Source organism: Neltuma alba, unplaced genomic scaffold (genome assembly GCF_004799145.2).
Source record: "Neltuma alba isolate B1F8T4 unplaced genomic scaffold, ASM479914v2 tig00011543_pilon, whole genome shotgun sequence".
Lineage (NCBI taxonomy): Eukaryota > Viridiplantae > Streptophyta > Magnoliopsida > Fabales > Fabaceae > Neltuma > Neltuma alba.
In genome coordinates this window covers 664,731-679,951 of record NW_021636205.1, presented here as the reverse complement: position 1 = coordinate 679,951, position 15,221 = coordinate 664,731, and the positions used below count along the sequence as shown (strand labels likewise).

General features: G+C 30.4%; 1 protein-coding gene across 8 annotated transcripts; it reads left to right on the top strand.

Annotated features, from left to right (window-relative positions):
* Positions 1–3,443: 3,443 nt before the first annotated feature.
* Positions 3,444–14,025, top strand: LOC114714820 (probable LRR receptor-like serine/threonine-protein kinase At1g53430). Of its 8 annotated transcripts, XM_028899591.1 has the most exons (24): positions 3,444–3,705; positions 5,641–5,815; positions 6,148–6,219; positions 6,332–6,400; positions 6,550–6,621; positions 6,706–6,777; positions 6,921–6,992; positions 7,094–7,165; positions 7,850–7,921; positions 8,038–8,112; positions 8,206–8,277; positions 8,467–8,538; positions 8,630–8,704; positions 9,474–9,533; positions 9,625–9,663; positions 9,747–9,793; positions 10,082–10,443; positions 11,044–11,245; positions 11,355–11,492; positions 11,702–11,814; positions 11,954–12,164; positions 12,524–12,761; positions 13,180–13,330; positions 13,437–14,025. In XM_028899591.1, exons 1-24 carry the CDS (start codon positions 3,591–3,593, stop codon positions 13,758–13,760), a joined length of 2,970 nt encoding a protein of 989 aa, XP_028755424.1. In that variant the 5' UTR covers positions 3,444–3,590; the 3' UTR covers positions 13,761–14,025. The 8 variants fall into 8 exon arrangements, with proteins under 8 accessions (XP_028755424.1, XP_028755425.1, XP_028755426.1 ...); XM_028899592.1 differs by lacking the exon at positions 6,332–6,400; XM_028899593.1 differs by lacking the exon at positions 6,921–6,992.
* Positions 14,026–15,221: the final 1,196 nt, after the last annotated feature.

The following is a 15,221-nucleotide window of genomic DNA, read 5'->3' as shown; positions in this document are numbered from 1 at the left end:
GGGAGAATTTTACAACTCCAATGTATAGATTAACAACATCTTTATATATGTTTACAACTTCAGTATCGGTATTTACAACAGTATTTTCAAGATAGAAAAAATATACCCCTTTCACAACATCTATTAAGCGTTTAACAACTTCAGTATAATATTTTAACAACTTAGGTATACTCATTAACCACTTGGTTTCTTACCTCCTTACACCTTGGTTGGACGGCCTGCTTAAACATCTGGGGAGAATCTTACAATCCAGTGTATGGATTTACAACAGTTTTATATATATTTACCACTTTAGTATGTTTATTCACAACAGCATTTTCAAGATAAGAAAAAAAAAACCATTTCACAACTTCGGTTAAGTGTTGTACAACTTCAGTCTATGGATCAACATTTCCAATAATGAATAAACCCACCACATTACAACTTCAGTAAACCAGATAACAACTCCAAAATAAGTTTTTAACAACTCAAATATAAGTTTTAACAACTATCATAAAAGGAAATGATCATTAATGCTAATTTTTAAAACTCAGCTTATACGAAGATCATACTTAAAACATAACATATAAGTCAAGAATATCAAACATGAATAATAAGTAGACTCGTCTTGCAGCTCCTGTCATAGTTAACAACACAATTAAAAGAAATAACAACTTCAGTAAAGACATTTCCCTAAAACCAGATCCTTGATGACAGTACTTAATTACGTAATGTTGCACGTTACCTCCCCTGAACCCTCGACGACTTATGTGGAACACAAGACCACCAAAAACCAAAAAAAGCACTGCCACAGTGATGCTACTAGGATGAAAGAGTCATATGATTTCAAAAAAACACTTACCCTTTCGGACCACCACCTTCTCATCACCCTCGAGCAGCCTCCGTTGTGCACGTTTCTCTCTTTTCCTTCCCACCTATCTTTGTCTGGAATGCAGCTTAATGTGATGCCCACGTTTTGTTTATGGTGAGGGCAGTTTCGTCTTTTCATTTAACAAGATAATCCCAATTTGGTCTCATGTGACCAAAACGGGATTTCCAAATTGGCAGACGTTTCTGTCATTTTGAAATTAAATTGTCATTTTTCTGTCTTTTTTTCCTTTTTAATATCTTGAAAGGTCCATATGTCAAGGCAAAAAAAAAAGAAAAAAGAAAGGTCCATATGTGGCTTTATATTATTTTACATTTTAATTTAAATTCACTAAAGTAATCATTGTAATTTTTTAATAATTTCTTGCCACTTTCATATTTTAACCAACTAGCAAAGGAAGACAAAGCCATTGGAAAAGTAAATTATAAAGGCAACAAAGATGACAAAGCCATTTCCCGGCATGAGTTGTGATCAATGAGCATCCGCTGTTTGTCATGAATGTGAGATTATTGAAATTAAATTTGGACAACTTCACATTTTAAGTTATTTCATTTTTTTAGATTTTTTGAAAACTTAATTTTTACTTTTGATAAATAAGAAATCTAAATAAAAAGAAGGATCAAGATGCATTCAACATCATAAAATATTTTTTCACGTACATCAAGTATCCTAAAATATTTTATGATTGATCCAGCTTTCATGTGCTTTTAACCTTTTGACATATTAAAATATTTGGTAGTGCAATTTTACTTTGAATGTATTGGTTTTTTTTAAGAAGCGTTTGCATTTTTAAAATATCTATTTAGGGACAAATTTTAACCCTGCCCTTTACTCCTAAAAAAATTTGTTAAATAAGTGTGCATTAAAATATTTTTTTTTATGTCTGTTGAACACATAAAAAAAAATACTTGAAGTAGTAGATTCACCTTAACTTTTACAAAATAATTTTATAACTATGATTTTAAAAAATAAATTTATTATTATCAAAAATTACAAATAAAAAATTTTAAATTTAGAGTGTCACTATCCTTGTTTCTACCCACACAAAGTGCTTTTGGAAAGCAATAATTTTTCGATAATGAGTTTTGACACTTGCTCTTGATTTCTCATTAACTTTATCTTTTCCGGTTGATAATATCATTCCTTGCCATAATCTGTTTTCTTTTTTCCTTTTTCTTTTTACTTTTTTTAAATCTCTCTGGAATGTGCGTAAAATACCTAAAATATCCCTCAACCAAATTGTGATTTGGTCTATTAAATCCTCATTTGTTAAAGTAAATTTGTCATTTTCCATGGTTAACTCGTCATTTGACATACTCTCAGCCAAGTTGTGATTTGGTCTATTGAAGTTGTCATTCGCTAAAGTGAACTTGTCATTTATTATAGTCAACTTGTCATTGATTGAGGGGTATTTCAGATATTTCATTATGATTTCATATTTGCAAACATGAGATCGAGTTCTTATTTGCTATTTTTCAAATTAAAAGTTCTAAATCGTAATTTTACATATTCAGGGTCTTTATTTGCAATTTTCTCAAAAGTATATCTTTTTTCTTTAATTTTACGGAAAATTCTATTTTAATAATTTAGTTTAAAAAATTGTCTTTTCAATCAATTCTTAAAATGAAAAAAAATATTGATATTATAATTTTAAATGTTAATAAAAACATGAACATTCATAAACACTCACATATTAAATTTAACTACTTAAAATAATAATGATTGATTAAAAAAATAATTATGTGCAATCAACGTGTTAGGATTAATTAGAAGACTAAAAAGACGATTTATAAAATTAACGAACGAATTCGAAACTTCTATAAGATTATATGACCAAATGTACATTTTTACCTTTTTAAAATAACAAAATAATGTGACGATTGGAGGATTGAAAAAAAAAACTTTATAAAATTAATAAACCAAATTAAAACTTTGCATAAAATTAATAGCCAAAGCTATGCTTTTGTTTATATTATTTTAATATATAAAACTAAGAATATCTTAATTTAATAACAGCAAATTTGATGATAATCTTATCACATTGAGCCATTAACCAGTGATTCATCAATCTAACAGATCCAATTATTATAATGCTGAAAATCACATTACCTATGAAAAGGCTTGCAGCTGTTCAACGCTTTTTATTTTTAGTTTTTTGGCCAAAAAAATCAATTTTACTAATATAAAAAAATAATACAAACACCAATAGCCAAAGGTCAAAATAAATTCCCAAAAAACCTAAGCTACAACTTAACACACAAAATTCTGAAAATAAAACATACAAACAAAATAAAAACAATTAGAACCCAACTAGAAACACGGACCACGTCAGCCAATGCCTTCCCTTAGAGCCTTACAAGTACGTGCACTACCCTTGGATTCCCTTCCTTTGGTCACGTCATAAGCTGAAAACACGCTTAGAGAGGACGGGGCATAGGTAGCCACTCATTGTGGTACATCCTACCAAAAAATCAACAGCTTTATTACCTCTTCTTGACACAAGATAAGCGCTTTTATTACTTTACAAAAAAGTAGAAAACTTGTAGAAATCTTGACTTGCTTTTCTTTTCTTCTTGCCACTATTTCTACTGCAACATCCTTAGCTTCTTCTTCTATCTCTTGCCCTTTGCTATTGCGTGATTCTGCAAACTGCTTCTTCCTCGTCCTTCTTCCTTCGCTCCCTCACAGAGTTACTTTCTCCAAACTGCAACAACCAACATAAATGGAGTTTGGGATCTCAATCTCTAAACTTTTATATCTTTTCTTATTTGGATGTTTCGCTTTGAAAGCTTTCACAAACTGTGGATCCGATGCTCAACTCATACTAGAAGATGAAGGTTTCTTAATCAACCCCTTTCTGTATTTCTTACTTCTTAGTATATACTATATTACTCTATTCAGCATTATGATCGATTCTTTCATTTCCATTTGTTTTCTTACTGTTCAAAGAAAATTACACAAAAGAAAGGAGTCAACATGGTGCTTGATCGTGAACAAGCAGTGATAAAAAAACTGTCATAACTTGCGATACTTGGTCCCCCGGGCCCCCAAAAAAGAGGGAACTAAGTAATTAAATTGATGCGAACGTTTTCCTTCTTTCTTTCTTTATTTTCCTTTTTGGCCAACAAGATTCCAGTGGTTGAAAACTCTAGTGATTTGTTTTAGTCATTTATTTGTCAATGCTTTAATTTAATGCTGAGATTAAATTCACTCTTCTCGTTTGCACAGTTAGGTTATCTAACGACAAACATATTCCATGCAAAGAACTATATATAAGTAATCAATCATATTTTTTTGGCAACCTGGATAGAGGAATAGAGCTCAGTAATCTCCTTTGCATGCACAGAATATGATCGAAAATTATGTTTTATCAGTTACTTGTTATGTATTAATACCAAAATATTTTATTAGCTTAATTTATATGATTGTTATAATTTCTGATTAATTTAATCCTCACGCCCATGAAACTGAAATAAATATAAACAATCTACTTTAATTTTAACTCATTCTCTCTTTGCATAACACCCAATTCATTTCGATTTTCTTATACTACTACTATATATTGTATTCGCCGCAGTCTTCTCGTATTTATAATTTATAAAATGTGTTAATAGTCGTTTATCAATATTTCTTTTCTGAAATAAAATAAACCAAAAAATTTCTGAAAATTTATATTAATTATTTTTAATGGTTTTATATATTTTGAGATATATCATTATAAAAAGAATATAAAAGCTGTGTTTTCATTAATAATTTGAAAACTTGTAAACCACAGGTATAAAAATAATAAAATAATTAATTATATTATTGTATATTAAATAGGCTAAAATACGTAAAATCTCTTATCTTTGGGTCAGCTGCACATCACCTCTCACTTTTAAGAATTTAATTTAAGAATCTTGATATTTCATGTTTTGAATTTCAACTCCCCTACTGTTAAAATTACCTTTAAAGTTAACGGTTTTTAACATGTCACAAGTTTTTTTTATATTTTTTATTATATACCATTTTATTTAAAAAATAATATTTGACTGTTTGATATAAATATTTAAGATTTTTCTACCTTTTTTATTTTAAAAAGACATGCTCACATAAATATTTTAAATATTTTTTAAGCATGTTATAAAATTGCACGTCAAATACTAAATATTCTTTTAAATGAAATGGTATATAATAAAAAAATATAAAAAATATGGCATGACAAAAACTGTTAATGTTAATAGCAATTTTAATGGTAGGGGAGTTTATAGTCAAAATATGAAATATCAGAGTCCTTAATTTAAGCTTTTAAAGGTTAGGGAGGTAATGTGCATTTGACTTAAAGTTTAGGGAGTTTTGTGTATTTTAGCTCATTAAAAAATATTTTTATATTTAGTGTCCGATGCGCTTATTAGGGAAAACTTGATTTCCGCACTCATATTTGGCATCACTGATGCTGTTCTGGATAAGAAGACATTTCTTAATCAAGATAAGAATTAAAAAAAAAAAAATAGATAGATACTTAAGACGGCTCAAGTTTATAGGTTAAGCCATTACTAGCGTTTTAAATTGAATATGAGCCACCTTTGCATGATCCGTATGTTGGATGAGTTGTCGGCCAAAATACACACACACACATATATATGTTGGACAAGTTCATCAATATCAATGTCTATGATATTACAGATGTCTATGAACATAAAATATAGATGTTGAGGTTCTTACTTTATGGTGCTTGATTTTCATTTTTCATTTTTATTTTTTGAAAAAAAACTGAACTGTGTTTGATGCAGTGAAAGTTCTAAAAACAATATCATCGAAGATAGAGAACTTGAATTGGGATGTGACCCAACATTCTTGTGTCGATGGAAGCTTCAAAAATGAGACCATTACAGCGGATAGCTTCACAAGGAATGTAATATGCGATTGCAAATTCTCAAATGGAAAAGTTTGTCATGTTACAAAGATGTAAGTGCATCCGTGTACATGGTTACAACATAACCCTTTCAATTTGGGTACAAATCAAGCTCCAATCTAAATTAGGCTGTGTTTAATGAGTTCCAAATAATGTCGAAAAGTTTTGTTCCTTTCTTGATTAGAAACTACTTGATTTGATATTGAGATATATTTCTATGATATTTAGAACAAGTTAGGTCTGGTTGCGTCGCAATAAAATTAATATTCAAATGCATATTGGTGCTATTTTTTTTGGCCAACATATTAGCGCTAATTATAACACAACTTATTTTATTTTAGCTCTATGTAAATAGTTGTAGTAATGTGTTTTCTTTTTATGATAGCATTGCCACGGGTCTCAACTTATCGGGACTTTTACCAAGTGAATTTGGATTCCTTACCTATCTGCAAGAACTGTAAGTAATGAAATTTTTTTAATTCTATTATTGGTTTAAATATATGTGTGTGTATGCTTAGTTGAAATATGGGAATTTGTGATCGAAAATGTAACTTTTATATACGGCACAGTGATTTGTCTCACAATTATCTAAATGGATCAATCCCAAGGAGCTTTGGTAGACTCCCTCTTGTTACATTGTAAGTGATCATGGAGTTGTGAATGAACATATATATATATATATATATATATGGTTATTTTCATGTATGTTATTCATGCATGCATCGATATATACAAGCTCAAATTATTTGACCATAAGCATTATTCATCTCTTAAACACATGTCTTAGACGCCTTACGGCTAACGCAATCAGTGGCTCAATTCCAGACGCTTTTGGTGAAATTACATCTTTAGAGAATTTGTAAGTATAAATCATTACACTTTGAGTTTTAAGAACTCATTATTGTATTGAGTAATAATTTTATGGTTTTGCTACTTTTTGCAGAGAGTTGAAAGATAATCTATTAGAAGGGACTCTTCCTTCTAGCCTCGGAAAATTGATGCAGCTACGCAAGTTGTAAGAATATTATTTCAAGTGAAAATAATTTTCTTTTATCTTATTAGTTGCATTGTGACTAGCTACCACATTAGTATTGTTATAGATAATTTTCGTATTGCTTTTAGATGTTTTATTTGTTTCTAAGGATTTGGAACTTGTAGGGATCTTTCTGGAAATAACTTCTTAGGGACAATACCCGAAAGTTTTGGTAATCTGAAAAAACTAGAATCTATGTGAGTGACATAATATGATTTAATCATTTCATTATATTTTATTTTTGATATTGAGTTGATCTCTTTTAAATTCTAAAATTTCTTTTCGAATATTTTTGTAGTTATTTAGATGGGACCAATATATCAGGAAAATTATCCAATTTTATTGGGAATTGGACCCAACTCCAAGAAATGTGAGTCTAATATACTCTCTATCATAATGCTTTCCTCTTAAATAAGATACCACTTTATGAGCTTAATGTATCAACATAATAAGCTTAATGGAGTTCAGTGCTTTTATTTTCATTTACTCCACTATTCCATTATATTGTTCTATTTAATTTGTTGGAAATTGTTGAAAACAAAGAAAGAAGGCAGAATTATTATAGTACTTCAATAAAAGAATGCAATAACTAAAAATTCAGACAACAACAATTAAGCAACATGTAGTGATAAGATTTAGTAGAAAATGACCATATATAGGTTTATTTTGATCACTAGCATTTGGATTTATTAGTAATTATTTTTTTTGGGACCTCAAGTAATTCTCCAAAAAATATATTGTATAACCTAGAAAAGGATGGGAGGTTGTGTAATGTATAATCTAATCAGGTGTTAATAACTAGTTAAATTCTCAATAGCAGTGGATGAGAGAGAGAAAATTATCTATGTGGGAGATATTCATGGAGTGAAAATAAGGAACAAAAATTGAATCGAGATATAATTATGTATGTTAGTCCAAGCTAAGTGAGTAAATAAATAAAATAAAATAATGCCATAATTTTAAAGTTTGCAATTAAAATGAATCCAAACATTAAGTGTTTCCTTTACTTTCAAAATTATTGTTTTCACTACTTTTTTTTTTTTTATTTGGACAGGTCCCTGGAGGGAACGTCCATGGAAGGCCCCATTCCTACAATCATATCTCACTTAACAAATTTGTCTGAACTGTAAGTACTTGGTCTTTTTTAATTCATCTGAACACTATTTGATGGCTATGAAAATAAATTTCAACAGAATAATATTTTCCTGTTATTGATCCTTTTTTATTTAATTTTTAATTTAGGAGAATATCTGATTTGCATGGACCAGCGATAATGAGATTTCCTAATCTGGAGAATTTGACATCCTTGCGGCGCCTGTAGGTTGAGAATTTAGTAGTGAGGTGAAAATTTGTTTATCAAAAATGAGCTATATATTCTCAATGAATTTTCATAATTTGTTTTTCTCTCAGGGTGTTGAGAAATTGCTCCATCCATGATTCCATTCCAAATTATATTGGTAAAATGGAAAACTTATATAGAGTGTAAGTTGCTTCATCCTCATACTACGAATCCAAAATCCTCTAAATAATATTCCCAATTTAATGTTTAATTGACAACCTAATTCCTAATTTAGGGCTACTTACTTTTACTGTGGACTATTTATTACTAGCAATATTATTTTTCAGTTATTTTTATGAAGCAATATTTGTGTCCCCATGTATTAATTACAGAGATTTGAGCTTCAACAAGTTGACCGGTATAATCCCAAACAATATAAGTAACTTGACTGCCCTATATTACATGTAAGGGAGCATTCTACACATGTAGATAACTTGATTTTTTTTGGAACTTAATTCCTCTTTTTTAATGGATCCTTATTAATTATGTATGCAGGATTCTAACTGAAAATTCCCTGACCGGAAAATTTCCTGATTGGATATTGCAACAGCAATACAATTATGGTTCTTTGTTAGTAAAATATTTTTTATTTTAATTTTATTTGTCATTACTACATAGAGTTCAATGCCATTACCATTTGAAAGTAATTCCCGTAAGTCTTATTGACATAAACATCTTTAGCCTTTATATCTCTCATCATTTTTAATTAATCCCCTTTGCCTGATATCATTTTGATTTGAACTTTGATATAAAAAATTTAGGAGAATTGCTTTGAAGTCTCAAATAAAAAACATAAGTTCCAGTAATGATAAAACAGCATGTAATGACAAGTTTTAATCTAAAAAATAACAACTGTTTACTTGTCACTAGACTTTGTAGTAATTTTTTCCTTGATATATATATCCCACATTAAAATTTTAATCTGCACAATTTTCTACATACAATACTTTTGACTGAACTATCTTTGATAATTCAAGATGTCTAAAACTTGTATGACCATTACTTTACCTTATTTTCTTCAGTTTTTCAATTTTCATGTTGGTGCTCTTACTATATGTAACTTGTTAAACTTTTATTTACCAATTATCATTTTGTCTTGAATAAAAAAAAGTTGTCTAGATGCCAATTCAAATCAGATTTTTTTATTTAAAAAATGAAATAATTCAATTCAAACACTAACAAAAACTTCTTCCCCACTTTAATTGCTTATAATAAGCGTTCGAAATTTAAACAAGAAGAGCCCAACCAACTCATCTAAACTTTATCTAATAAAAAATATATATAACAGGGAAAAAAAACTTACATGTGTAATTTCACACTACTTTCTATTATATTGCAGTGATTTATCTTACAACAATTTTTCGGAGACCTCTGCGACTAATTGTCAGTACGAAAACTTGTAAGCTCCTCTCCACCCTAAAACAACTCTTTTCTTGTTCTTAAACGCATCACGCAACAACTCTAAGCCTTTTTTTTCCTTTGTTATATAGAAACTTGGTTTCGAGTCTATCATCTTCAGCAAACACATTGTAAGATTATACTTATGGCTGTATTGTTTCACTTATTCTAAATGCTTTTGATTCATGTTTTGTGACCTTTATTCATCTTGCAGATGCACTTGCTTGAAAAGGGGGCTTCCTTGTGGAAGAAAACCAAAGTGTGAGTGCTTAATTAAACTTTTGTGCATCAATGTTTTCTTGCTTGTTTGAGGGTTTCCCACGACATTGTCTTTTTTTTTAGTTGTATTTTATTTTCAATAAAAACAAATAAATCAGCTAAAAAATGTCAATATAACAGTGAAATAACTATCAATGTCATGTGACAAGAAATATATATATATATTCTCACAAGAGAAGATCATGAAGATCATGATCTTATAAATTTGATTAATTAATTTGGATTCTCTTATATATATGATTTTTGATGAGATTGTCCCTACGTATACAGATCATTCATTGTTCATAAACTGTGGTGGACCAGAAATTAAATATGAGGGGAATAAATATGAAGGCGATATCAATTCTCAGGATACCTCATTCTTTTGCCCCGGTGATGATAAATGGGCTTATAGCAGCACAGCAGGAATAACAACATACTATAATCACATAGCAAAAAATAGATTTTCCCTCAACATTACTGGTCCTGACTTTTACCAAACAGCTCGCATTTCCCCTCTGTCTCTCAAGTACCATGGCCTCTGTATGATTAATGGAAATTACAATGTCAAGCTATATTTTGCTGAGATTATGTATTCTCATGACCAAAATTTCAATAACCTTGGAAGGCGCATATTTGATGTTTCAATCCAAGTGAGTCTTTCTATGTTGAATTTGAATTTTTTTCTAGTGACTAGAGAATTCCATGAATAGTGAGAAAATAAGACTCTCCATCCATACAGCCATACAGTCAAAGAGAAATAAATATTATGGCATGTCTCACTATCAAGTGAGCTCACCACTATGTTTATGTATCTTTGTAATGGGTGGCTAAATGGCTAATTGTAAATGAGAAATACTTACATACTCCTAGAGTGTCACCTCATTCATACTCTCTCCAATGAAAGGTTCCAAGTGTCCTTTCTTGTGGATCTCACATCCCACAAATTTTTCTTGATTATTTTTCTCTCTCGATGACCTATTATGATGGAAATTTGTGGGTAAGAAAGGCCACTTGGAGCATTTTCATCGAATAGAGCATGGATGATGTGACACTTTAAGAGTATATAAGAATTTCTCATTATAAAGACTAGCCCTATCTATGGTGAGCTTTCCCCCTCTCTCTCATAGATGAACTCTTAAAGGACAAGGACTATTACCATATATAATGATTTAACATGCTTTCAACTGTTTTCGCTATGTATGTTAACAAAAGCTTTGAAAGGTGAAACTTTTGTATGTATATCTTGACAGGGTAGGAAATATTTGCATGATTTCAACATTATCAGGGAAGCTGGTGGCGTTGGTAAGGGCATTGTCAAGGACTTTAATGTTGATGTTAATGATAACACCTTGGAGATTCATTTGTATTGGGCTCGAAAAGGAACTAGTTCTATTCCTAATGATAATAACAGTGTATATGGACCTCTTATATCTGCTATTTCAGTCACCCCAAGTAAGTCAAATATCACATTTATTGGTTTACACTCTTTCTAGCTTAAACTAAGTGATGACGATTTTGACATTGATATGAATCGTAACCATTACTGCTTTTTCTCATGTAGATTTCAATATTCCTTGGATTTCTGGGGGAGGCATTGCTGGAATTGTGGTTGGATCGTATGTGTTCCTCATCATACTAATAATAATATTCATCCTCCGACGAATGGGCTTACTAGGTGACAGACGTTCAAAAGACAAACGTAAGATCAAAATCAAAATTAATAAAGCTGGTATATCTATTGATAATTTGATATAATATAGTGAAAAAATGATTTTTTATATGCCTGAATTCTATCATGCAATTCAAATGGATAAATAATGATTTCTGCATATACGTAATTATTTCCAAGTTTCTTTTAATTTCAATGTATTTTGCTTTGTATTTATATAACTTTTATTTTTGATGCAGAACTTTTAGATTTAAAAACAGGTTATTTCTCTTTAAAACAAATCAAAGATGCCACTAATAACTTTGCCCTAGAAAATAAGATTGGTGAAGGAGGTTTTGGACCGGTGCACAAGGTAATTTTAATGTATCATATTTATCTTTAACCAAGATTACACGATTGAATACACTTATAAAGAGATTATCTCTTTAAGACACATTGATTTTGCTTAAGAAAGATTATGACAATTGAGAATAAAGGTAAATTGGTTACAGGGTATACTATCAAATGGAGTTGTCATAGCTGTGAAACAGCTTTCCTCTAAATCAAAGCAAGGGAATCGTGAATTTGTTAATGAAATTGGAATGATATCTGCTTTGCAACACCCAAACCTTGTAAAACTTTATGGATGTTGCGTTGAAGAAAACCAATTGCTGCTGATATATGAGTACATGGAGAACAATAGTCTTGCTAGAGCTCTTTTTGGTAAGAACTTGAATTCTTCACAATAAAAAATTGCCATATGTAGTATTATATATAAGGAAAAGATAAAATTGATTGAGTACAAAAAAAAATTGTTCTGATATGCATGCTCTTAGTGTGTGTGTTACAGTATTACATCGCTATGACAGAAAATGTAAGATTGTATTTATATTATTTGTCAACAACTTTTCTTTATATCTTTATTTTTTAGAAGACAAAATTTAGATGATGTATTTTGGGCTTTTTTTAATTCAAACATATTTACTCATTTGAAACAACTTCTACAAATATTTAATTAATTTTTATTGAATCACTTGATAGTAATATGCTATTGATTAGGATACCATTGATATTAATGTTAGGTGGTCAAGGACAAAAGATACATTTGGACTGGCCTACAAGAATGAAGATATGCGTAGGAATAGCAAGAGGATTAGCTTATCTTCATGAGGAATCAAGGCTGAAAATTGTGCACAGGGATATTAAGGCAACAAATGTCTTACTTGATAAAGATTTGAATGCCAAGATCTCAGATTTTGGATTAGCCAAGCTTGATGAAGATGAGAATACTCATATAAGCACAAGAATAGCAGGAACAATGTTAGTACATATTCTACTACATATTTTTAGTGGATGAATATACTCATCTGGTCCTATTTATAAGTCACTTCTAACATGTTTTACACAGATCAAGAAAAATCTTAAACCTCATTAACTCTCATTTAAAATTTAACAACTTTTCAATTTTATTCCTCTTTAATATACATTATACCTCATGTAAACAAAGTCAACACAATAATAAATGAAGAGTAAAATTTTACATCCAAGTAAAAAATTTCTCTCAGTGCCTTATAAATAGGACCAAAAAATATCTTCTCTCTTTGCCCTATAAATAGGACCAGAGGAGTAATTCTCATATTTGGTTTAGTAATAATGTTAATAGGTTTTTCTTCTTAGACTTCCCCTGCACATTCTTTGTTTTGTCACTTCATTATCAATGTTATATATTTTTTACTAGTGGTTATATAGCTCCTGAATATGCAATGCGAGGACACTTAACTGAGAAAGCAGATGTTTATAGTTTTGGAGTTGTTGCTTTAGAAATTGTTAGTGGAAAAAGCAACACAAGTTACAGGCCAAAAGAGGAGTTTGTTTATCTTCTTGACTGGGTTAGTTATTCTACTCATGCTTAGCATTAATGATGTTCAATATTCTTCATAAAATTAATGGTTTGATTGAAATTTCTAACACTTGCATACTTTTATGTAATTGAAGGCCTATGTTCTTCAAGAGCAAGGAAACCTTCTTGAGCTAGTGGATCCAAGCCTTGGTTCAAGCTACTCCTTACAGGAAGTCACGAGAATGCTGGAGCTGGCACTCCTATGTACTAACCCATCTCCAACTCTAAGGCCATCCATGTCCTCTGTTGTTGACATGCTTGAAGGAAAGTTGCCAATCCAAACCCTAGCAACCAAACGTCAGGAGAGTGACCAACAAGTTGCCAAATTCAAGGCCTTTGAGATACAATTATCTCAAGAAAGCTATAGCCAAATCTTTAGTTCTTCTTCTATATCAAGATCACACGAAAATGTGAAGTAAAGGGTCGAGGCAACGAATAGTGCATCATCACAGTACAGTTGTAGTAGTTAAACCTTAGCCGCTTCTGCATTCTCACATGAAAGTGCGAAGAAAAGATTTGAAGTAATGGATGGCTCAATGGTCTAATTATATTCCTGTGTTTATCTTCCATGTAATAAAGATTTCTTTTCATCTAGTAGGCTTCTTGAGAATTTCAACTCCGCACGTAGGTTGGGAAACAAGCATGAAATTGCAATCTTTCATAAACGAGTAGATATTATTCGAAGAAGGGAAATATAACATGAAGTGTGAAGAAGAATTTACATGTGCTAATTAGTTCCTCTATTTTGCGGTTTAAATGTAATGTGACGTGTAATTAGCGCAACGCATAGCCTTGTCTTTATATATATAAATCTTGTTTTTATTGAACTTCCTAAATGCAAAATGCTAATTAATTCATTTTGACTTGCTTTGCAACACCTAACATTCTATATATTAATAGGGTCAATATAATGCTGTGTATCACTAACACCAGGTTTTCAACTTGGGAAAAATGGGGCAATTTTTTTTTTGGTTTCAAACCATATAAATACATAATATTACGTTACAATTACCTGCGCCTAGCAGTGCTCTCCTCCTTATAGACTATACATAATTATATTTACATAAAGCAAGTTTCTTGCCCATATAACATGTATAATAATATAAATATTAACTTATCAAAATATTCCACTACTACATACAAAATATAGCAGGCATCCATGCTTTTCAATCAGCCCACCTTTTTCTTATACAACTTCTTTTCCCTTAGAACTGCTTGCCTTTGCTGTATATCATGGAAGGGAGGGTGAGATTCTAAACAATCCCTGTAGTAGTGATTTCCATCAAACAAATGTGCAGACTACATAAAGCATGCAAAACAAGTCAAAGTGGAACAAAACCTTACAAGCTAATGCAGTTATACATGTATGCGCAAAGACAGATAGACAAGTTGAATAAATAATGCGTAAGTAATTGGCAAATACTGTCCTACATGTGATCACCGCTAAATAATCTGTGCAAGGAATTAAGGTTATATGTTCTCATACTTTAAAACAGTAATATAGCACAAACAGACATGCAGCAATCATACACGAATGTAAGATAGGAAAGAACTACTGCTTGGTCTGCTTCCCTTCAAATCAAACCTTACAAATTTTTTCTTCTTTTGCTTTCTTTATAGGCTTGGGCAGATATTAAAACCTATAGTATCATAAGGATAGATCAACACTTGGTCCAACTATAATTTATAAATTAAATAACTCTCTTTAATTCTCAAATCTTCTTTAATCTCCACCCTTACTTAGTAGTTAGTTATCCTGGATAATTTTTCTTATTCAAACTACTCTCTTTAGAAAGTTTCCTCCTTTATCTCAACTTGTACAGTTACTTTAGTTAGTAACTGGACATCTTAGTTGAAAATATTATTCTATATACTATAGT

Bases quoted from the DNA above. Each gene is read 5' to 3' on its own strand.
- LOC114714820 (XM_028899591.1), top strand. From the start codon at position 3,591: ATGGAGTTTGGGATCTCAATCTCTAAACTTTTATATCTTTTCTTATTT. The intron at 9,794-10,081 runs GTGAGTGCTTAA...CTACGTATACAG, and splicing joins TTGTGGAAGAAAACCAAAGT to ATCATTCATTGTTCATAAAC. The intron at 11,815-11,953 runs GTAATTTTAATG...AATTGGTTACAG, and splicing joins GTTTTGGACCGGTGCACAAG to GGTATACTATCAAATGGAGT.